This window comes from Haliaeetus leucocephalus, unplaced genomic scaffold (assembly GCF_000737465.1).
Source record: "Haliaeetus leucocephalus isolate CR32 unplaced genomic scaffold, Haliaeetus_leucocephalus-4.0 Scaffold751, whole genome shotgun sequence".
Lineage (NCBI taxonomy): Eukaryota > Metazoa > Chordata > Aves > Accipitriformes > Accipitridae > Haliaeetus > Haliaeetus leucocephalus.
Window position 1 is genome coordinate 3,910,092 of NW_010973187.1, and position 24,831 is coordinate 3,934,922.

Sequence of the window (24,831 nt, forward strand, 5' to 3'; positions counted from 1 at the left end):
GCTGAAGAAGCCCTTGTGCTTTTCACAGAAGGAAAGCAGGAACAATCAAAGAAAGTATAAAAATTCCACATTTTTATGGTTCATATTTGGCAGGAGCAGGTAGCATGATTGTTTCCTCTCCTCTGACTCAGAAGAGTCTTCACATGTATTCCACTAGCATTCAACAGTACCATGTTTATTTCCAAACTTGCTACATTTTTATATGAAAAACCACCCTGAAGCCCACTAGCTTTACCTACATCTTAACATTTGTTAGTAAAACACTAAATAGTAACCTTTTATTACAGGCTTTGGTTAGACTATTTTGTACAACAGTTTGGTAAACAACTCATTTATTTTAAATTAAATCTTCATTGCACATAGGGGATAAGGAATCAAAGAACAATTGGAAGAAATAAAAAGAGACAAGCTTCCAATACAGAGAATATCCCCTTTTGCCTTAGAGCAACATAGTTTAAATACAAACATTGCAGCACATCCATGAACAGAACCATTAATCAGACTTGGTTTGACTATATCAATACTGTTAGAATTGTATTGTGTTAGTAGTTCATCAGATAATCTATAGCCATCTTCAAAAAAAAACCCCAATTGTACAAGAGTAACATCTAAACACTTTAAAGATCACAGATGCCAAGAATTCTTCATTTCAACTCAAGTTCAGAATTTGAGTAGAGGGGAATCCAGGTTTTCTTTGTTTACATCAGGACTCAGAGTGATAAGAGGCGAACTCAAATCAATTAGCTGAAAGAAAAACAATAAAATTTAGCTATTGTAGTCAGCTGTTGTATATAACTACTAGCAGTGATAATCTCTATTAACATAGTCTTCAAGTACTTTTTTTTTGTTTAGGATTCCTATTAGTATCCAGAAGACATACAAAAGCACTACACTCAAGCTTTTACGTTCAGGTTTTTAAACATCTAGGTCATTCTTAGACAAGCACAGGCTTCTTACAAGGTGGTTATTGCCCATACTCACCTTAAAAGCCTAAAATGCTTTTATGTTTCACTACTATGCATATTCAAGTGACGCTGTCATCCACGCAGAGCACTTCTGAACTCCTCTGAACATGCCCCAGAAGTCAAAATTCTGTGATCCTCTTTTGAGATACTTTGAAGGACCTGATATTAAATTGATCCCAACTACACCTAACAAAGGCTACATCCTCATAGCTACCACCATTCATCTGACAATATCTAAAGGCATCTATCTTTGAGCCACTATGCTTGTCAAATCTAGAATAGATTCCAACACACATCTTTCAACTAAGGAGGGGATTAGGAGAGGAGTTAGACAGGAGAGACAGCCTTGCTTTTTTTCTGAAAATAAGCTACTGCTGCCAAGAACTGAAAATTTGCAGAAGGAAAACAAGAGTCAGCATGCCTACTTGACTTAAGACAGCATTCACTTCGTGCTTGAGAACAGTTCATTCTTTAACTGCTTTAAGTTCTTTCTCCATACTCTTCCTATTTGCAGATTGCTCACTGAGCTCTAGTCTAGAGCAATTGGTTGATTTTGAACATTATGTTCTCTTTACTTAAGAGCAACTTAGTATGTAGTATCCTATTGAACAAATTGAGCTAATATTAAATTCTTACAGTATTGTGGACCTGCTCTACTGACAAGTATATGCAGCCAGTTGACATTTTTCTGGTAGCATACTTGCACCAGAAGACTTGAATATAACTTACCTTTACCTGCCCTGAGAACATAGGCTTTAGAGGAGTAACCTTATTCACTTCTGGAGTATTGGAAAGGTCAATCAGAGGTCTACTTTCACATTCCAAAACGTGTGGGAGACATTTGTCTACTCCAATATCTACCAGTAAGGCCTTAAAAAAAAAAGATAGTTCAGGTTTTCCCCTGTTCTCCATGATTCCTTCATAAACATTTAGGCAGTCAAATTAGCTTATACAGCTGTAATAATCACAGGACAGGCTTAATTTACAGGTTGTGTATTTTTCATATGGGATTGTTTGCACAGTCTAAAAACCCCAGCTCTTGCTCTGCCAATGGCTAGCATCACAAATAGTGAAAATGCAGCGAGACAAAGCAAAAGAGCTCCTTGGGGCATAAAACAATTTTTCACTTAAAAGCAGAGTTAAGTCAAATTTAAAACATAACTCTTAATATTTAAATGACTTAACTACAATTATTATGCAATGTTATTTAGCCATAGAAACTATTCTGTAGAACTCTAAACTGCAGTTATGCTTTTGTCCAGTTTAACTAATCTATACATGTGCTAAGCAATTCTCTAAAAGATACTTCGCATCATCAAGTAAGCTAACAAGAAAAATACTGATGCAATAACATCAAGCAATTAATCTACAGATTATTCTACACCTGAATATTTGTAAAACCTGAATATTTGTAAATCAATAGCCACTTTGACAGGTTAATATTTCAGAACTACCTCAGTCCTTTCTCCTTAATGCCTGTGGAGTGTCAGCTTTCAACATGAAGCCAGGAGATTCTTGGGAGAGGGGAAAAGTGTTCACTGGACTAAGTACATAACACTAAGTTTACTGCTACATGGGCTTTGGGGTTTAACCCTTACTCGTATGCAGATTTGCACCGCTGTTAGGTGACTGAATTTAGCTACAGCGGTGCCTTTTATTTTTTTTTCTTCCAAGAGGGCTTTATGGCTGCAATAGGAACTGCCCTGTGACACTGCTTTTCTAATCAAATCCACGAGGATTTCACACCACTTATCCAGAAGTGGAAATTTAGTATGAAATCTGCAAGTATTTGACAGTTCAGCTTTGATGGGAACAAAGTTAGTGGAAACACTGAAGTTCAGTGCTAAAAATAGACACTAGAGGGTGCACATGCTTAGAGTTAATCCATTTTATCTTCCTGGGTACTGAAGTGGTTTTCCTACTTATCCCTCATCTCAAAATAATTTATTTTCAAGCAGTTTACTTAGTCATTCTGTAGAAAAATGTATTGTCATTTCTTACCTCAGTTTGTTTCTCTTCAGCCAGCTGATTTTGTACTTCAGCCTCTGTTACTTCATTTTCTACCTCTTCTGGAGCAGTTTTTTCTGGTGAGAAGTTAAGTGCAAGAGGTAGCACAGGTGGAGGAGATGTATCATCTTCTGAAGAAGATATCTTTGTCCTACTCTCTTCTGTCTGTTTAGAACTACAGAAAAGAGCATTGGCAATAATTGAGTTCTTTAATCAGCATGAACTACTAAAGACAGACAAGCCAATCTCCTAACCTCATTTTTCCTTTTTTTACCCCAAGTTTTAATGACCAAAAGACTTCCCATATTTTCATCCAAAAGTATGCTAGTTACCTGCAAAATACAAGATATTTCATGCTGCAATAAATTTATAGCCTACCCATGCAAAAAAAAAAAAAAAAGAGCTAATGACTTCAGGATGAAGAATTAAATCTTAAATTGACATATACAAGCAGCCTAAACTTCACAAGTGGTATTTTTGGTTTTTAGACTTTGAAGAAACAACTAGCTAACAAGTACTGATATTGCATATCATTAGGCAACCCACTTCAGTCCCTGCTGAGAGGAAGTACTCACACCAGCTGGAGGACCAGAGATCATAATCTGATTAGTATAAAGTCATTCTAGGGAGAGTAATTGTTTCCTTGAGAGAAAAGGCTATTTTGGACATTTACCCTAAGTAACATGACATATAGGAAGAGTTTTCTAGCCATGAATCATTCCTGCTTTGATATTGTTCATCTCCACCAACCATGAAGCAAGCCTGCATACATACATTAATATATATATATGGCACTTGTTAGAAGATGTTGGGCTGATAATACGAAGGCAACATTATTTTCACAGAAAACAAACAGAATTAACAACAGTGTAGGATTCACCCATTCTGCAAGCAATTATTTCAAATTAAAAATACGTAAACCCGCTCAGAAACTGAAGTTCAGTCAACTAAATCCTTAGCTTTTTGACTGATATTTTAACAAAGTGTAATTTTACAGAAGTATTGGCAACAGTATGAAACAAAGTTAAGACTAGTATGTATTTTAACCAGCTACTTCCCTTCATCAGAAGACAACAGCAAAATAATGCCAACACCAAATCTGTTTTCAGTCAGAACATCAGATAGAAGTCTTGAGTTGTCCACTAGCTCAAGACATACAAATAACTTCCTACTAGAGATTATAATTCTCTAATGTTAGATATTGACTCATCTCAGTAAGTCTTATAGTATTTTACTAGTCACAAGATATAAATCTTTTTTAGGCCTATACAGCACCTATGCTCAAATGCTTTATTCTAACATTTAGCAGAGGTCCTTGAAACCTGAAAGTCATCATTAAAATTCATTTAGAGGCAGTTTGCCTACAATACTTATTTCATATATGGAGGTTTCTGTCTTACCCAGCTGTAAGAGTCTTTTTGGTAGAAAAGCTGGAACTTTGGCGAACAGATGCAGCATGTGGAGAAAATGCCATTCTTGGTGCAGTTTTAGGAGTCACTGCTGGAAATCCTGAGATACGACGAATAGGTGTAGGTAAGCCAGACCGTTTCAGACTGGCAGGAGTCATGGAGACAGACCTCTCAGGAAAACAAGAATTCCGAAAGATCCCATCTTCTGAGGCTTTCACAGGAGTGCTGACTGCCATGGCACTAAAAAAGGAACATGCATTAGCCAAAAGCTTCTAGAAACAGTTTTATTCAAACTGTTCTACCAAACAATACAAGTCAGTTTACTTTTGGTCAGTAAGGGAACAGTAATCATGATAAAGTCAATAATCACAGCACAGTAAGGGCTTTACCTCATAAGGATGCTGTTATGAATGACTCCAGTCTATTTAGCATTGCAAAGAAAATTCTCTTCTGAAGGGGGTGTGGGGGTTGTTGTTTGGTTTAGTTTTGGGGTTTGGGGTTTGGTTTTTAAATCAGTTCCAATAGGCATTAACACAGCCAACCTGGAGGGTCTCAAGGGATTACACAATAAAGTTAGAACTTCTAACAATTGTTCCAACACCCAGCCATGTTGCATTCTAAGAAGTACACCCTAGTACATTCAATTTTCAGTTAAGCCCTACCTTCCAAGTGTGCCACAAAATGTTAATCCAAGAGATGGTGTTGCTTTTGGTGCTGATTTGTTTGGTGGCATATCTAAAGAGAAAAGTTTTGTTAATTGCTATCCAGATTTTTTTTTTTTACATAACAGATACCTTTCAGTTAAAATACGAATTCATTCCAAGAAGTGGAGAGAAGTTTAATGAAACAAATAACAGGCATTCAAGGTAACATTTGCTTTTAACAGCCAAGCTAGAAGACAGGTCATGCAAAGTATGTGCTTACCTCCCACCTTCACTGGAACCTTAGTTTGACTTGTAGGAACAGACAAAACTCTAGCCTTGGGCTTTGGACACAGGCTTCCTTTTGTTGCACTTCCATCTTTTTTCTGCTGATATAGCTTCTGCAGACTGGGAACAGAGCTCAGCCTCTGAATTCCACTGCCTACAGCCTCAGATGATGTTGCAGAAGCTGAAGAATGAGCCAAGCTTACAGCACTAGATATTTTGGGAGTACTAGCTGATCTTGCTTGCTTCCTGGATTTTTCTGTATTGGCAGCCTGCAGAGATGACACTCTGGTAGGTCTGACAAGGGCCAGCCTATTTGTACTAGCTGAAAGGTTAGAGCCACTCACACTAGCTTTTGAAGACATGCTTGATTTTCCTGAAATAGAAAGTTAAGTTATACTTCTGAATCATTGCTTATTGCTAAGTTTTTGACAAAGAAGAATAATTACGCTCACACAGGAAAGAAAAAAAGCAATTTACAGCATTTAAATTTATGGTCAAACTACTCAAGTTTAAGAACACATACAACTACTGAAAACTTACTCCCTGAATCCTCCAGTAATTTTGTCTGTTTTAGAAAGTGTCCTCACCAAATTCCTGAATTACTGCAATCAAGTCAAAAAATATTCTTCAAGGAATGCCAAAACAGCTTGCAGATTCAAGTTACATTTTCAGCATTTTCTCCCAGCATAGTTGGCTCTGTTCCCTTAAGCAAGTATTCAAGAAGGTAGTAGTTCAAGTTACACTGATTAACACTACGGGCTGAACTACCCAAGTGCTTTTCTCAGTTTTCTGTATGGTTCTTACTTTTAGTCTGTAGGTTACTTTCATTAATAGGATGAATCTTGACTAGACACTTCTATCATATAAAATAATTCTTATTAAGCTTTAGCTTTTACTAATATATTATTATCCATCCAGAAACAAAGTACAAAATAAAAATTTTCAGTAACTCAGTATCTCAATATATCTACAAGAACTGTGGTGCTTACATCTGACAGTATTTTAGGAGACTATTTTTCTGATCCTTTGAAGCTTACTGTGTCCTGGGTCTGAAAGGGTGAAATTGATGTCCTCATAGTATAAGCCTCTTGGTTGTATTCAGTTACCTCCCTAGAGTATGTTTCCAATATGCTTGAGTAAAGCTCATCCTTTTATTAGGCTTACAGAAACTCAGAACTAGGCCTTCCACCTTCCTTCCATATTTCAGTTGTTTTGGTGGGTGTTTTGTTCCTTTTTTTTTTTTTAATTCAAGTTAGACAAGCTTACAGCATTCAGAAGCTCACGTACTTGGCTGTAATAGAGAAGATCATGTACAAAGAGAACAGGTTTCCTGAGGGATTGCTTACTTTCTGGCTGTGTCAGACCCTCACATGTAGGCATCAGGCTTACATGAATTTAGTTTTTACAAATGATAGAAGTCTAAGATTTATCTTTAGTCCACATGGATTTATTGGACTAGCCTACAAAATTTTATTCTCCATTCAAAACGTTTCTTACTGCTTGTATGTACTGGACACTATTGAAACATACCCAAACCCACAGTCAAAGACATGCTTAGCTATTTCAAAATTGATTTGTGGCACAAATCTGTAGTAAGAGTGATTACCATTTTTTCCTATAGGAGAAATGGATAAACTTGAATTCAGACTTGAGTTCATGCTAGACACTGATGACGAGGAAGTAGTCTTTCTTGTGAGACCACTGGCAACACCAGGAAGTTTCAGATGTGTCATCTTCTTTAAGCTAGGCTGAATCAGAGAACATAGTTTATTCAAAAGCAAAAGAACTATTAAAACATTATTTTGCCATGCTTTTTCTTGGTATTATAGCTTTTCATTTGTGAATTTTAGAGAACCTCCTTCCTCAGATTACAGTTTAAAAAGTGAACTTTCTTAGAAACAGTTCCATTATATCTGGGTTGTTATACAGAACTGGAACATCAGATCTAGGAGGTGGAGTGTTATTATTATTCCTGCCACAAACTTGAATATGGACTTAAAGGGATTAAAGAATAAAAGGAGTAACCCCTGGCACCAGTATATGCTGGGCACCAACCAGCTGGGAAACAGCTTTGCAGAAAAGGCCCTTGGGAGTGCTGGTAGACAAGTTGAACATGCCGAGCACTGGCACAGGTTTCCCAGGGAGGTTGTCAAGTCTCCATCCTTGAAGATACTCAAAAGCTGTCTGGACATGGTCCTGGGCAACTGAGTCTAGGTGGCCCTGTTTGAGCAGGGGTTTGGACCAGATGACGTCCAGAGGTCCCTTCCAACATTAACCATTCTGTGATTTAGTAAAGTTGCATGCAGCATGGAAGTAGGTGTCTAAAGCTTCAAAACTCCTGACAGCTATAGGTATTCTACCTTCATACAAGTTATGGCAACCTTTTCATATGGTATAGTTAACTACACACATCACAAACTTTCTTACAGAAAATTGCGGATTGCTTACCTGCAGCTAATGCTTTAAAAACAAAGGTAATGCTTGTTAATCCAACACATTTATAGTTGCTCTTAAGTATGTTCATTGTGTTATAGACGTAGAACACACATTCAAGAATGGCAATTATAGAACAGAGACTACTTCTCCTTAAAACCATTATACACAGCAACATAGCTCTAAATTAGAAAGTAAGCTATATCAGTTTTTTCTTTTTATCAGAACATCACAAATTATTTTCATATTAAGTATGCTTGCCATTACCTTACTTGGTGCAGGAAAGGCTTTTTTGTCTTGCACTGAGGAACTATCACTGAACGAAGACTCAAAAACATCTGAAGCAGCACTAGATTTATCAGAAATTAGATCTTCAGATGATCCCATGCTGTTCAAGTCTCTTTTTGTAGAAATACTAGTATGTTTTCCTGGTTTGGGCTGCAAATTTCAATGCAACATTTTAAAAGCTACTAGTGTTTCTAGAAACCACTACAAAGCTTTTTACACAAATGGATTTTGTTAAGAAACCAAGACAACAGTCAATGAAGAAGCCTTTGAACCCAGTCAAGTCCTTAGCTTTTCAACTAATATAGTTTAAAGTTAGTCTTGTGAGTATATTTGCCAAGTATTAGAACATTCTTGAACCCAGATATTGGACATCAACCTGAGAACAGTTCTGCACAACAATTCACCAGCACAAATTTCATATAATCATGTTCACCTACATACGGTAACAGTTGTTCCTTACAAGATCTCCATTTAATTCACATTCTTCTGCTTTACTCTAGTTTTCCAAAAGATGAGACATTACAATAGTAGACTGCATCATCCAAACTGTCTATTTAGACAGTGGGGTACAATTTGGCTAGGTAAAGCATTACGACTGTGCCTTTTCTTATAGCACCCAAAATCAAAAAGAGACTTTTACCACAAAGGAATCAAAGGGTCCCCTATCTTCTATAGGTGATGGTTCCCAAGGAGCCAATATCACATTTTCAGTAAAGTCTAGTACATACTGGAACCCAAGCCATAAGGTGCAGAGCAATAAAATCCAGAAGATATTCTATCTAGAGACTGGGATTTGTGCACACAAGGTTTTCTAACACAACTGTTTCCTTGCTATCCTAGAATACATTTTCAGTTGGTCACATAGCTACATCTTAAATGTAATACCATTAATCACTGCTTTTGATGGTTGAGACAAGTTGTGGACAGAACTAGAACGAAAAGATATTCCTGTCCTATCAAGATAATTGTGGGGTTTTTCCCCCCTCACCTCCATTGACAAGAGTTAACAGTAAACAAAGCCATTTTTGCACATTAAGTCACTAATAACAGTGCAGCAATTTTACCAGCAACAAAACAGTGTTTAAACAGAAGCCAGGAATGATGGTATTCACAAAACCAGAATACAATGGAAAAGAAATTCACCTGCAGATGCTCTACATTGTCATAATAGATAAAACTAGTTGGCTACTGTACCACAGTATCTGCCCCGACTTTTCTTTTTTATATATAATGTTTCCTGCCTAAGGATCTTATGAGGTAAAGAAACACTGTAAGATTAAAGTTCACTTTTAAAAATAAAAGCTTGTGGACAGTTTAAACATTCCTAAAAGACACAAAGGCCATGTCTAAAGAAAACATTGTTGCCCAGAAGCTGTCTTTACCTTTTCAATAGTCAACAAATTGCTTCTTCCAAGAGTAGATGAAGCTTTTGCCATTGGCAGTTTGCCAGCTGCCTTCATATTTCTTCCCTTAGTTTCCTGTTCTTGTGTCAGAGGTGAACTGGCAATTTCTGTAGGAGATACACAAATTTTAACAGGGCTTCTGTTTAGAGGAGTATGAAGAGCATGTGTTTTGTCATCTGACAAAAGTTTATCCAATTCCTTTGGAAAACAAGGTGGCAGCTGACATGCTGGGCTATCTCGCACACAGTACGTCTCCCGTTTAACAGCCCTGGGACTTTTCACTATATTTTGGTTTCTCAGTATTTTCAATTTTGACTTTGAATCCTCCACAAATTTTTCTATAATCTTGTCTTCCCGTTCTTCTGATTGGCTTATTTTAGTCTGTTCATTCTTGCTTCCAGTCTCTATCTGCAGTGCTAACAAATGAGCTTCTTTGAAAATTTCCACAAATTTCTCTCCTGTAAGTGGGCTCCACGTGAGTTCATCATCACAAGCAGCTGCACTCTTTTTTTCAGCACTTGTTTTTGCTTCAACATTGGCAGCAATACATTTTTCTTTGTGTCCCAAAGGTCCAACAAAAACTTCATCTTCATTTCCACTACAAAGAAGAGTTAAGTCAGCGCAGCACCATACGTGTGTTCATTTTAAAGGTATATTCACCTGTAGACCCTTCACTTACCTTGCTGGAGAGAGTGAAAGGTCAAAGTCAAACTTTTCATCAGTCAGAAGAGGAAAGTCTGAAACTATAACAACAAGAATTTTGTCACAGTGGGGATTTCCAATAAAAATGATTGCATTATGCTTTGACAATTTGGTGAAGCCGATGTCAGATGGCAAAGAAAGTTTTAGCTACCAATTTTAAGTAATTAAAATAACAAAAACATGTTTTAGGTCAAAGAAATTGAAGGTACAGCTGTGAATATGATCATAATTGTGATAGATGCCCAAATATTATAAAAGATGTCAACACTAATTTCTAAGCATCCATAATAGGAATGTGGGAATCTGGCTGTGGGAAAGGGTATCAGCAGCCTCCAATCAAGAAAAGTGAGATTATATAATCTACAGCTATATGACAAGGCAGTTGTCCTATCAGTCAGTTCTTTCCCAGTTCAGACCACCACAGGACAGTAACAGGAGCCAGTGAGAAAGATTAGTTTTCCTGTTAGCTAATATATACACTAAATAGTAATTTAATCCACAGCAGACAGATAAGGAAAAGGGAGAGGTCAGATTAGATATATAGAAGAGAGGTTGATGACATCATGTCACTACTACACATGCTCTAGCACCAGTGCTCCACAACCTCTTGAGGAGGGTTATAAGCCTGAGACTGGCAACAGCAGCCCATCCAAGTAAATGAGTACACAGAACAAGACATAAAACAGATACAGGAGTTCTACTGATCTGAACTGTCTTAACTTTAAATAAGGCATACACCAGGTAGAAAATATCCCAACATGTTCTCCACCTACCATTGCTTGTGCAAATACTCAGTTTTTCTTCAATCACATGACTTGAGCAGTGTACCGCCATTTCTTTTCCTTCTTCCATAGTGTCTGGAAAATACAGAATTACCGATGCAGTATGTTTAAAAAAAACAACAAAAAAGTCACAGAATTTTACGATACTACCAAATTAGCAAGGAGGCAAACATTCCCTTTGAAGGCTCTTATGTTATGTTTAGGGACAGCCACACCTCTCACCATCCTCTTGAAACACACTATTGAATTATCTGAGACTATGTATATGTAAAGTGTTGCAACCTCTGTAAAAAGCCTTCAAATACAGCAGCGACGCCTAGGATTTCTGAGATTCCTTAACGCAAACCCTGTGTTCGGCAACTAAACTCCTTATATGAATACGGCTGCAATGGGCAGCACGGCTAGACAGCTGCAGCAAGAACACTGCCACCCCAGAGGCTAAAAAAACCCCAACATTTGACAGCACTAATTCGAGACTGGCATAACCGAGACTCAGCGCATCTCTGCTCCGCAGAGGAAACCCGCGCTGCGCTTGAGACGGCGGCTTGCACTTGTGGAGAGAAACCATCAAATACGACTTTCCTGTGAGCAGAGGTCGACTCGTCCCCACCTTAACACAACCCGCTCAGGCTTTGCCGAGGTTACCAGGAGACCCCAGGAGGAATACCTCAGGCCGTGCGGCCAGGCCGAGGGGACTAACGCCGAGCGCGGACCTACCAGGGCTGCTCCCTCACGGGGCAGCTCAGCAGAGCCCACCGGAGCCGAGGGGACCCCCCCCCACACACACACCCCCGGGGGAGGAGAAGCTGCCCGGCGTGCGCGGAGCCGCTCACAGGCCCCGCGAGGGGCGCGGAGCCGCCCGCCGACTTCCCACCGCCCCACCTCCACTGCAACGGCCCCTCTACAGCCGGGCCTCGGGGGAAGGCCTCCGGACAGCACACCGCGAGGCCGGTGAAGCGGCCGAGGGCCGGTAGCCGCCACCGCCGCTCCACTCACCTCCGCGGGGCCGCCGAGCACGAAGCGGTACGGCGGTGCCGCCCGGACGTTTGAAATCGCACCCCCGTCACGTGACGCGCCCCGCGCGCCCTCATTGGCAGGTTCGAACGATAACGACACTCCCCCCCTCCCCGGGCACTCTGGGGCTGGTAGTTGGCCGGCGCTCCCCGAGGGCCGCCGGTGTGGCTGAGGGGCCGCTCCCCGCCGCTGGGCCTCACCCGCTTGCCGCGGCCGATGTCGAACGGATTACACGGCCGTCGCCTGGCAGAACTAGAGACGGGCCTCTGGAGCATCGCAGCACCCAGGGCCATCAGAGGCTGCCAGAAGGCGGCCGCGGGGCGGGCGGATGGCTGCCGACGGCCCCCTCTGGTGCCGTGGCGCCTCCTGCTCCGCTCGGCCTCGCAGGCCGGGCCGCTCCTGTGGCGCTTTCCGCTCCTCAAGTGCGGGTTCCAGCCTTGCTGTTTCATCCCCGCCGCTTGTTGCTGCGGAGCTGGGTTTGCCTGGGCTGACCTCAGCAGCCGCGGTGGTGGCAGCACCAGAAGGGAAAGGCTTCGGGAGCCTCTGGGCTTACGAAGGACTCGGCTTCAGGGCCCTGCCGGGCTGCAGGGCCTCGGGGTGACTCTGGCACGGCTGTGGCGCAGGGTGCGCAGGCTCCTTTTGTTTCCTCCGCACCGTTGCTCCATACGATTGTCCTAGTAACTTAACTGCGCCAAAAGGGATATATACCTCTTCCTGAAATGACGTAAGGAAGAGCGAGATTCCTGGATGTCAGTCCCAGCTGCTGCCAATTAATACGGGCTGACTGATAGAATAGTTTTAAAAGTAGACCCATGTCAGTAGGAAACACCAGGAACACACCGCTCTTCCATGTTTCTTCTGAAGTTTACTGCTGTGCAGTGCTTAGGGTTTTCTCCTAATACATGCATGGCCTCAGAAATTGCAGTCAAGTGATATATTCTGTTCCGAGTATTTCAGGATGGCTAACTAAATCACTGGACTGGAATTTAGCAGCTGAATAAGAATGGCTAAGTATGACCTACAGATTTTCATATAGACAAAATATTTTGTAACCCTTTCTCTACTTGGCCACTTACATTTTAGGATCTTTGATGGAGCCTTGCAAGCAGTATACACAATTTGACTATATAGCAAGTACCCTATGTATTGGCTAATATGCACGGTATATGGTGGGACAAACAGGCTACTAGGCTGACAATTATTAACACACTCACCTCCTACCTTTCCTCCCTCCCCATCACCCCAGGAGTCCCTCCTGGCTGGCAGTGGTCAGTTGGGTGGGGAAGTGTCAGGCTTTGCTGCTCATAAAACAGGCCAGTCCTCACAATTACAGAGTTTCTGTCTTCCAGCTTTTTGTCTCAGGATTTTATACCTGTTCTCTTCAGTGTTTTTCTCATGGCTCTTTGAATTACTATTACTGATGTAATAGTTTCAATTCTACATTTTTACTGTTCTTCTCTTGCATTGCTTTAGCTTATAGGATGTCTCACTAATAGCTCAACAGCAATTTTTTTTCAGTAAGTTGAGCAAGGGTCCATGGCTGTATTGACAAAACTGGGCCATGCGCATTATGAGGATAATTTTCCACAAAGAAAAATATGATAGAAGAAAAAAAGTTGGGAGATCTCAAGAGTGTATTATATGGCCAAAATTCAACAATCTCACACCTCTGAGATGAGGCTGGCACATACCTCCTTTTGCTTAGTTCAGTCAAAAAATGAAAGCACCAGTAAGAAACAGAAAATCAAGATGAAACTAAAGGGAAAGGGGGCAAATAGGCTGTAAGTGCTACAGATCTTAGGACTGAAGTAGAAAAAAATGTATAAAGAAAACTAAAAACATACAGGAAAAATTCAGTTTACAGCTTTTATTGTGGCACCTACCACTCTGTATACGTTATTTAAGAAAACAATCCCAAAGTTGTAACTGCCCATATTCTGAGGACCAGGTCTGAAAAAGCTGGAAGTGATTCAAGTCAGTAATTCTTTACTGATGTCTGAATTTCTTCCTCCAAGTCATTGTAATATTTCAATTTTTCTGTATTTAATATATTACTACTAATAAAGAATTATATAATGTCCTTGGTAGCTCCACTGGTTCCAGTGACACAGTTTTACTCACATAGCCATTAGAAGTAAACAGCACATGCATTTCTATTGAAATACTGACATAATAGTCTTGTAATAAGTTTACTTCAAGGAAATGGAGACTCGATCAGTGTCCGTTAAATGGTCACAGTGTCGACGAAATTAAAATAGCTCTTTTTATAAATGTTATTTATGGAAAAGAGTTTTAAGACTGTTGAGACTATGAGTAAATGAGCTCAGTTTTAATTTTCTGGAGTGTAAGTGATATCCCAAGACATATTTGGAAATTGCTAATTGTTTTACTAAAACGGAAGGAACCAATTTTATTTATATAAAAACATAAATACTATGCAAAGGAAACGCAAAAGCCTTTAGAAATGCACCAGAACTACAAGTTCAGATTTGTTTTAACAGCAAGTATATGTGACAATAAGCTTAAAGTAGCAGTTAAATGAGAACTATGGTTATTTTTTTTGACAGTTTAAAGATGATGCAAGAAGGTTTTCACATACTGTTTTGGGAAAGAAGGGCTTTGGCCTGTTTTTCTAAACTACAAATTTAAATGTGTTTATTCACGAGCCCTACAAATAGTTACTGGACCATTGGATTTATTATACTAAAACCACCATTAACCCAGCTAATCATGCAATGCCCAACTATTGGGAGAACTTCTGCATTGGCACAGCCTCTTGTCAATTAATGGCTCCGGGTGGTCAGGGAAGAATAGGATGTATGTGACTTGTTTACTAACCCTAAATGTCCAAATGTTTTCTTTTGTGCTGATTTGCTGCTTATTGACTGCTTATTGAATATGATTGTGTTATAAAAGTCAACAGAGTATTAAAGACAGCACCTACTTTTTCATAAAAATGTTTGAATATTAGACCACATCTAAGTGATGGTGACTTGAAATTTCACTCCAGGCAATTTAAACCAGATTACGGTTGTAAAAAGGAACTAAGTTTTACCCCAAAATAGCCTGTGATCTAATAGAAAGTAGTTCTAAGTTACAGCTCATCCTGCATTTTTCATCACCAGCACCCTCCATCTGTGCATTACTTGTGTTGTTATGAATTTGGCAACACTTCAGCAGCGAGCTACTGTTTATAAGAAGGGATCCCAGCAGCTGAAAGAAGCCAGTCGTTGGGATTACTCATTACTTGCCTTGTGAGCTGCTCCAGGGAATTTCTTGAAGAACTATGTCAAAATCAGCTTTAGAAAACCAGTAATTTGAGAACTTTGATTGACACATATCAAGCGCTCCCAGACTAGCATTGGTCAAGTTGGTGGGCTTGGAAGAAAGATTCTTTTTGTTGGTGTACTGAGTGAAGATTTTCCTCTTTTGTGCAAGGAAACAAGAGGATAAAAAAGGCCTTTTTCCTCTCTGCAAGAAGAAATCTGACACATTGGGAACTCAATCACCAAGGCACTATGAATGCTTCCAGGAGGTAAGCTGCATATAATGCATTACACTCAAGTAGGAATAGGAAAGCAAACTACTGACAGAATATTCCTCTTGTGGTCTTCACATGATGCTGCCAGATGATCATGAACTGTGTTATTTCATTTGCAGTTACACAAGACAGAAGGTAGTCCTTGTCCTGATATGAATGTTAAATGTGTATTTCTAATTCTACAACTACTTTCTGTAAAATCTCAGCTGCAGAACTTGTTTTATTGATGAATTCCCTTTTGCAGATTACACTTCCTAGTCTTCCATTTTTAACAAATCAGTTTTGATAGCTCTCTTCCAAGTGTGCATAAGTATATAAATATAATTTGTGTTTAAAAGCTCTTTACTCATAAACTGTATCTGCAGCAACATTTTTGGTAACTCCTCTTCTGTGATAATAACAGCAGGAACATGTATGAACCAGAGCTGTAATACATCTAATTCTTCTCAGACCTCTTCCTAAGCTACACAAAAATCACAAGCTGAGCAATGTCCTTTTGGCATTCCAGTTCAGATGGAATTGTGGACATTCAGCATTTTTCTCTCTTAAAAAGAAGCAGGCCCACTGGGGCTTAGCAGGCAATTTTCAGTCGCAATAACAGTAACTGGAGGTCAGTTACCATAGGCTAACACTTCTACTTTCAAACCATTTGGGAAAGGTGGCAAAGCAATGCAAAATGTTACTCCAGAGAGACCTGCAGATACCCTTTGTGTAGTTACTCCTGACTGGTATCTTTGGGTAATGAATATCTTGACAGACTGCCAAGGGAAGTTCCCTCTGAAAAGCCGATATAAAACCACATTATCAGAGCAGAATAGAAAACTTACACAGCACATGCTGTGCTTATTCCCATGGATTAAAGCTTTGGAAACTGGTAATTTTTTTTTAAACCCTGCCACTTTCATAATATTGCAAAATGAAAGTGTTTTTTCTCATACAACTGATCTGTATCAATAGTGAAGAGTAAGAGCACTGTGCATCCTCTAACAAGCCCATACCCAGTCTCTTTGCCTGTCAGTGGGAGAGAAATACCAAATGGCTGGGAAATGTTTTGCATTTCCAATTATGGAAATTATTTTATTAGCCCCATACAGTTTGAAGAGCTCTTTCCCAAATCTAGTCAATGATACAATGCACACTCTGGACTTCATTATAAACACTACTCAACTGTTAATAAAAAATAATATTTTTTAATCTTAACCTTGCTTTTTGCTATGGCAGGATACATTCTCTCCGTGCTCACAGACAGAAAAACAACGGAAACAAAAGTGAGAACTGGCATAGCAGCTCTGGGTTCAAGCACCAGCATGGGGATGATCTTGCTACAGTCCATACCCTTTACACAGTTATTGTCATAATCCTTCTAATGGCAATCTGGGGAGCCTGGTCAAGGAAGGATTCATCCTTATAGCAGCAATATGCTTTCTTTTTTAAATATTTAAAGGAATATTTGTGTCGATTATCCATACCTGTGAGGTACAAAAAATGGTCTCAACATATTAGTTTTCTTGAAACTGCTTAAACTGTTGCTACTTGTGGAACTGAACCTGTGAAGCAATTTAATAGGCAATGTACAGAACATGACTTTGTGAATAACATATACCTGCTTGCACTGTACACGTTTGTATTACCCTTCGCATGTATATGAAAATTACTTCAAGCACAATATGCTACCAAGAAGACTTCAACTTATGTTTTTATTGGTTGATGTTTTGTGTATCCACCCCAGCTTTCCATTTTTGAACTTACGTTGTCCAGTCTCTACCTCTGCTAAAATTACCTGTCCCAATCTATGGTAAAACATACACTACAAGCAAGCATAATGTGCCATGTCGCAACAACACAGGGAAAAAATTATCAATAAAACCAGCTATCCTGCAGGCAAAGGAAGACCTCTGAACAAGTCAAACTCTCATCTTTGTTGCTGAAGAGAATTTATATGGGATTAGCATCTGCATATTTTTAACTTATGGTAATGCCTTTGTAAACTCAGGAATAAAACCATGAAATAAAATGTATTTGTAAGCATCCTTTGTTGCAGAACCAACTGGCTCAGTCTTCAATCTTGTACCAATATATTTAATTTATCTGCAACCACTGCTTGCTTTTCCATAATTCATTAATACCTCATAGCAGTACCAACCTCTACATGCACCAGCCCATCCTTGATTGGGGGCATTCCATACTCCCATTTTTTCAGGGAAGTAACTCCACTCAGAAAACCTGCAAGCTTTCTGGAAACACAGCCAGCTGGCAGTCTCTGTTAAACTCTGTTAATTGTATGGATGCCTACTCCTGATGAGCTCAGGTTAGTTGACTGGCAGCTCTGAGGGGCAGTGGCTGTTGGGAACAATAGTCCAAGCCTTTGGAGCTTAAACTCAGCTTAAACCCCAAATTTCAGCATTGCCTAAACTAACAAACAGTATCCTAATAAACAAAGAAGAGCTGCAAGACATTTTGAATACTTAGGAACAGATAGATACATGCTTGTAATTACGTAGTACCTGTAGAGAACACAATTCTTACAAGTATCACGTACTCCATTTTGGTATCCATCCATCTTCAGGAGGGGTACACAAACTGAAATGTTTCTGAGAAGACCTACATGGCATTAAACATCAAGGAGTGTTTACAAAGCACAGTGTAGCACCAGAGAGACACCTGTGTCAGCTCTCAACAGGCAGGTGTGGGTGCTGGAATCAGTGTTCCTCTATCTATGCAGCACTCCACCAGCGTTACCCTACTTGGGCAAACACCCTTGTTAAGGTACCACCTCATCATGCTTTAACATGGGAACAAAGCTTTGATGATGCTCTCTGAAGAACAGCACACAAAGGAATTATTAAAAAAAAAAACAGATTAGCACATTAAATACATTGTCTCATAGGACATAGGGACCCCAGTCATTAACCATGTAGCATGAACTATTACAAGTGAAAGCAAAAGGATGGTCCTTCCCTTGTAAATGTACCATTGAAGTACACAAGAAGAGAGAGATTTAGACATTCTGACAGCAGTACGAAAAACCCCAGGTGATTGGGGTTGCGTGACAGGCGATGGCTTCAGCGCACTGGAAGCTTAATGTCATCAAGGCTTTTGCAGGAGAGAGGGAGTTTTGACAATGGGTCAAAGAGCGGTACTGAATAATCATTTATTCTGAAAATGATGGAGGTTCCCCTAGCTGACGTAAGCACAGAAGGAGTGCCTGAAGCTGCTGCTTTGAAAACACAGGGCAAGAGGGTGAGCTTAGGCTATAGGAGACCAATGTGAACTGTGAAGGGCTTTGGAGGTAAAACCAGACAGATAAAGGCATCTCACGGTGACAGAAGAGGGGAAGCCAGTGAACAGAGCTGGGGAGGGGGCTACGCTTAATGGTGAGGGGAGTTCACTACTGGAACTCGTCACCGACAGCTGAAATGGATTTTTCCTTTTCTTAAGACTTTGTAAATCAGATTGGCTATTTGTTCTAACATACGTAGCTTTTAGAAACATGCATTTTACTAATATCAACACACAGTTCAGAGATGCGCAGGCTGCAGCTCATAAATTCAGCTGCCAGATCAGTGAATCTGCATCACTTGTGCTGCCATGTTCATCATGGTGGCCTGCAGACGTGGCCGCAGAGCACTCAGGAGGAGTCCTCCTGGTGCGAGGCAGCCTACCTTCTGCTTCTCTCTTTCCCTGCGGAACCTCCGACTGTCCCTCTCACATCGCTGCGAGATTTGCCAGGTGGCAAAATATACACTCCTCCAACCATGGACGGGCAGACATCTGATCCCGCACACAAGCACCAGCCTGCAGGTTAAGGCTGCTGGCAAATCCTGGTGTCCTCTCGGAGGACAACTACCTCTGTCACGACAGCGTGGGCAAGTTTTCCCTGAGTGTATGTTCACATTCCTGCTGCATGCCCAGAGGTATACCTGTTATGGACAGGCCAGCAGTTTGGTCATATATCAGATCTACCTAGGCTGAAAGCTTGGGAACCATCTTTAACTCACACAACAATAACCTGCTGGCTTTACCACATATTACAAAGTCATTGTAGAAGATGGCTTTGTACAGGCTGTTTCTTGCTTGTCCTGTCTCCTGTCATCGTCCGTCCCTCCCCCCCCGGCCCGCAAGAAACTCACGTATTGCAAAGCATTCAAGCAGGAAAGTGAGTTCTGTGGCAGATGAGGTTTTAGTCATCGCCTTTTAAAAGCACAGGCTGCTGGTTTTGCTCAATTTTTGTCATAGACACAAAGTTAAAAAGACAGCACAGGCAAAAAAAAACCCCCAAAACAACCACCACCCCACCTAAAAGAAAAGCTAGAACAACTGACCACACATCATACTTTTGGATTTGGTTGTTAAATTTGTAAATCCTGCAGGTATAATCCTGCCTCTGAAGCACTGGAGATCCAAATAAGGTATTCCTCTCTTTCACCTTGTGATAGAGGAGACGAGGTATGAAAGTTCAGAGGAGACAGCAGCAGAACACTAAATGTTTTGAAAAACCTGTCTTTTTTCCTTAAACTTTTGCTTTACTGGAAAACAGTGGTGGTTCCTTTAACAGTAACGTTATAGAACCAAATTTACTAATTTCTAATGTGTTCAGAAAGACAGGCGTAACTTTGCAGGGTCAACAAAATCTACATTTATTACCAGTTTCTGTAAATAATTTAACTTGGATAATGGAGCTAGGACTAGGGGAAAACTGTGGTCTTGCAGGGCAATGGCATAGTCTTCACTGCCAACAGACCCAAATCATCTGCCTAAGTGACACTATGGAGGCTTCATCTCCCAAAATCATTTCCAGTAAATCGACCCACAAAAAAAATTCATTCAGGTCTCACCATAAATCACAATTTCATAATTTAACTCATGTGAACAGTAACAAACTATTTACTGTTTCTACACCAATGAAACAGACTGACAAGAATTCAAAAGTGGGAACCCAAGTTTGGAACTTGTATATCAATTGTTATGCAGTGATCTTTTTATTAATATTCCTCCTATATTAAACAGACGAGACTGATGTTTTACAGACGTTCTAAAAAGGCTGTGGTTTAAGCATATCTGCCTGCTGTTATTTTAAGCTACCAAAACCAACGTCAGCAGTTGAGCCCGCAAATCTGATGATATACTCCATGTACCAACTGGACTGTCAGAAAAGGAAAACAAGTTTTTTCCATGGTCATTCTCACAAGCTGATGTTACACACATTTTATTTCAGAAGACTCGAGCCCTTCTAAGCTCCATTTTTCACTAGTGCCTCCCATTTCCCTTTATAGAGGATGACAGATTCTGTAAAACCATCTTTAAATCAAGATATCAGCACAACCATTTGTCCTGAATAATTTCTTTTGATAAACATTGTAATTCCCTTGGTACTTGGTAAGTATTTTGCCATTGATTTGGTTGGTAAGAAAAGGATGGTATTTGTCCTACTGTGTTTTAATTGAGGGAAGAATTAACCAAAATCAAAATGCAAAACAGCTAGGGATTTCTGTATTAAATACAGAAACACAGACAATGCTAGGTCTATCTATCAGTTTACTAGTCTGTTTAATGTAGTAGGTAACACTTCAACTCTAACTCAGACTTGCCTCTTCCCCAAAATACATTTTGTTTTCCCAAACACTATCTGTAAGAATCTGGGGCATACTCTTCCAAGTATCTTATAAGTACACGAATTGTAATACCTCAGAGAATATTAGGGAAAAACCAAAATGCAGACAGCTATACGGTTTTATACACGTCCCAGAAAAACAATACAGCATAACAATAACAAACAGTATGGATTTCTACCTAATTAGGACAGTAATTTTTCTTAAACAGGATGCCTGCATAAGATTAAATGATACTCATGCAGGGCTGTTGGACTTGGTGACTACTGGAAATCAATACTCTTTTTAGTTCCCTTTGATGTCCTTTCCTAACACTGGTTCAACAAAACAAGTTCAATGATCCTTTCAGTATGCTATGTAAGTTGTACTGACAAGTGAATAAATCTATGGTGCAAATTTCTCTGTGAATTCTGCACCTGGAACTAGGCCCTAGAAAGTCAGCATCACCATGCATAATTCAGCATTATAAAGTAATAGCACCTCTCATTATCCTTTAATGCCAACACAGAAGTACCACAGCAACACACCAGTACCTCAGCAGTACGCTGCATCTGATGACATCGGATTGTCAGTTGCTACCACTACCATAGCCATACTGACCTTATTCATTGTTCTCCATCTCCATCTCTGATGCCCATGCTCCATGCCGCTGCCACCACTGGCTGCCATGGTGCCCCTCTTGCCCCTTCGTGCTCCCAAAGGGTAGGCAGCGACTCTATCCCATTAGCAGAAAGAGGGAGACGCTGCTGATAGTTTATGGAAATTTTCCTTTTTCTAGTCCACCAGCAATACTTTGTGCCATAGAGACACCTTTTCCAGCAGCAGTATCGTTAAAAGGATATCATCCATCAGGGGTGCCAAAACAAAACAAATCAGGGGACGGTTAATAAAAATGGTTTACAATGTTTGAATCCTATCTGGGACTAGTAAAACATTTGATGAAACAGAAAAGTAAGTACAGATTTCCAAGCCTTCTGTTTACGATCAACTTAAGGTACCAGCAAAAGTGATTTTTTCTTGCTAAGAAATGGACAGAAATGCCAATGGCAAATTCTGCTTTGCACAGCAGAATTGCTCTCTGTGCTTAGAACACAGCTCAGATTACCCCCCTGTCCAAGCTTACTCATTTATGGTTAAAGCTCAGGTGTTATCATACTACTCAGTACTACAGCACTTTCTCCAAAATGCAGAATGAATTGCCCTCTTTTTCCTTAAAAAAAAATTTATTTCCACATTTTCATAAAACATCTTTTGTTGACATTCTGCAAACAATACTATCCAATAAGGTGCCGATTTTTTCTTCCTGTGGAGTAACTTTGTACATCTGCAGAAAAAAAGAACAAGAAAAACAAAAAAGCTGTGTAAGGAAGAGAAAAAATGATCACATATCTGAAAGAACGAAGAAAGTATTTCCCCCTCTCCCATACTTTTTACATTGGAAATTCCTATCTCGTTGTGACTGCAGGACAAAATTGGGACTGAGGAACCAAGCAAATTCTGAAACTGCAAGACATAAAGAAAGCTAAGAAACTGAATGAGAGCAGCCCTTTTAGCTCTATGTTATACGCTATGATTTGTCCAATTTTATTTATGTCTCCCATCATTACTTTGATGGACATGATCAAGATGATTCAAGTTGTTTGAATTTTATCCAGTGAAAAACATATGCTTCAAGATACCTATCTAGCATATGGTAATCTGTTAAGAGCACACATGCCCTAACACAGCTCCTAGCAGCTAATCAACACATTTTTATTTTACCACCCATGCTGGGACTATTTATGTGCTTAAGATTATGAAACTGTTCAGAACTGAAAATTTATTTTTAATTAAATGGATATTTGCCTGACAAAACAGGAAGCAAAAGTGCCTGAATAGTAGGCAGCAATCTGGAATTTATTTTTATGTTCCAACTTCCTGACAACGTTAAGAATTTTGAAGACTTAAAATTTGTGATGTCAGGGTGTGACAACTAGAACTTTTTTCAAGTAAAAAAATTCTAAGAAAGAAATCATCATGGTTCACTTAAAACAAGGCTCCAGTTGTGCTAAAGAAATACAGACCTTAAGTTAATTATGTCCATTGATATTTAATCAGATAACTAAATAAACTATCCCTTTTCTCTATGCTAGTAATCTCTTTTGGCTACATACCTTCTTAACTTTGGCAGTGTCTGTTAGTTGGGGGAGTTCATCTAGAGAAACCTGTTGGCCTTCTACCTGAGATGCTATATCTTCCAGATTTACAGTTTTTTCTCTGTCCACAACCAGAACAACAAGTACTGCTGTGTCACTGTCTGAAATGCCAAACTTTTTAAATGCATCTGAAATCTGAGAAAAAATGAGAAGTATCAAAATATTATGAGTCACTTTCTCACTACATGTAAGCAACCTTTTCAGTTACTGGGTCAAATAAACCAAGAGTATAAATTGACACACGTTTTACATTAATGGAATTCTGACAAGCTACAGAAGATAACAGCATATTAGTGTTATTAAAAATAACAGTAACTTCTATTAGTAGCCAGATAAACAGTTAAGAGAATACATGTATTTAGTTTGGCTGCATGGATCCTGGCAAGCTTCTCTGGCAAAAAAGACATTTGTTCAGTAAATCTTACATTGTTGTTTGGTGAAAGGCTGAAAATAATTTCTGCATAGAGAGTTCTGGTCTTCATTTTACCTATCTTGTGTAGATGAACTGCTTTGTTGGCTGCCACAAGAATTTGAAAAGGATCTACAATCTGTAAAACACAACAGGAGAAGTTAAACAGAAATTTAACATACTGTTTTGAACTCTGAAAAAATCGTGACCACTTATTTTTGATAGCCGAAGTCTGCAATTGTAGAAGCGAGCAAAACAGTATTCTGCTAGTTATTTTAGCAGTTCTTGCTCTTCCGAAGTCAATGTGATTACTTCCTGTGTGGGGTAATACCTGACGTAAAAATAAAGATTACACTCTCTCAGTCAGATTACTGAAATCTTTTGAAAAAAGAATCACATTAATAAATTTTCTGTCAGTAAATTGTCAGATTAGATTCCTTTTTTTCCCCCCTTCTGTAACTACTGCTTTGCCAACGCTAACAAAAAAGACTAGATTCGGAAACTAGTTGTGGGTTTAAATGAGAACAAAGGCTCCAAATAGTAGATTTTTGACAGCATTAAGCAGTTAGTGCTGCATTTTACAGATGGAAGTCGATTTAAATAGCTCCACCACGTAGGATGTGAAGTGAATCAAGGCGACACTTGTCTTGGCCAATCCTGGCTCCTTCTTTTACACAGATGAGCCCTTACGCTGTACGACACGGTAATGAAATCAAAGGAGGGAGAGTGTGAGGTACGTGTAACTCGTGTGACAGCGATTACAAGCACAGGTCGCTCTTCACAGAGTCCCCACAGAGAAGGATTCCCGCACTGCCTTCAAAGCTGTCAGCGCAGTACCAGCAGGCCGACAGAAGCGTTCACTCACCATTGCAGGGTTTATTAACGCTCCTTCAATGGATCCTTCCACGGCTTTTTTCCTCAGAGCGGCGGCATTTTTCACGTGGCTGAAGAGGAGGAGAGTCACGCTGCAGCCGGGGAACAGCTCCAGCTGATGCGTTAAATCCATCTCCCACCGATGGCGCAGACCGGCCCCGGGAGCACCGGCCCGACAGAGTAACGACCGCACAGAGACGCGCCCGCTCTTGCCTCGTCTCTCGCGCAATTTTAGTCACACGCAGCCACTCATGGACGGCTTTCGGCCCTCC

At 39.9% G+C, this 24,831-nt stretch overlaps 2 protein-coding genes across 2 annotated transcripts; both read right to left on the minus strand.

The window, feature by feature from the left end:
• Positions 1-660: 660 nt before the first annotated feature.
• GTSE1 (G-2 and S-phase expressed 1) lies at positions 661-10,988 on the minus strand. The gene is made up of 11 exons (XM_010580860.1): positions 10,910-10,988; positions 10,114-10,177; positions 9,414-10,032; positions 8,011-8,181; positions 6,917-7,058; positions 5,306-5,683; positions 5,044-5,116; positions 4,373-4,621; positions 2,967-3,147; positions 1,695-1,835; positions 661-744 (listed from the first exon to the last, which is right to left on the minus strand). Exons 1-11 carry the CDS (start codon positions 10,986-10,988, stop codon positions 661-663), a joined length of 2,181 nt encoding a protein of 726 aa, XP_010579162.1.
• Positions 10,989-22,301: 11,313 nt separating this feature from the next.
• On the minus strand, positions 22,302-24,823 carry TPRKB (TP53RK binding protein). The gene is made up of 4 exons (XM_010580861.1): positions 24,552-24,823; positions 23,703-23,825; positions 23,236-23,412; positions 22,302-22,406 (listed from the first exon to the last, which is right to left on the minus strand). Exons 1-4 carry the CDS (start codon positions 24,690-24,692, stop codon positions 22,320-22,322), a joined length of 528 nt encoding a protein of 175 aa, XP_010579163.1. The 5' UTR covers positions 24,693-24,823; the 3' UTR covers positions 22,302-22,319.
• Between the last annotated feature and the right edge of the window lie 8 nt (positions 24,824-24,831).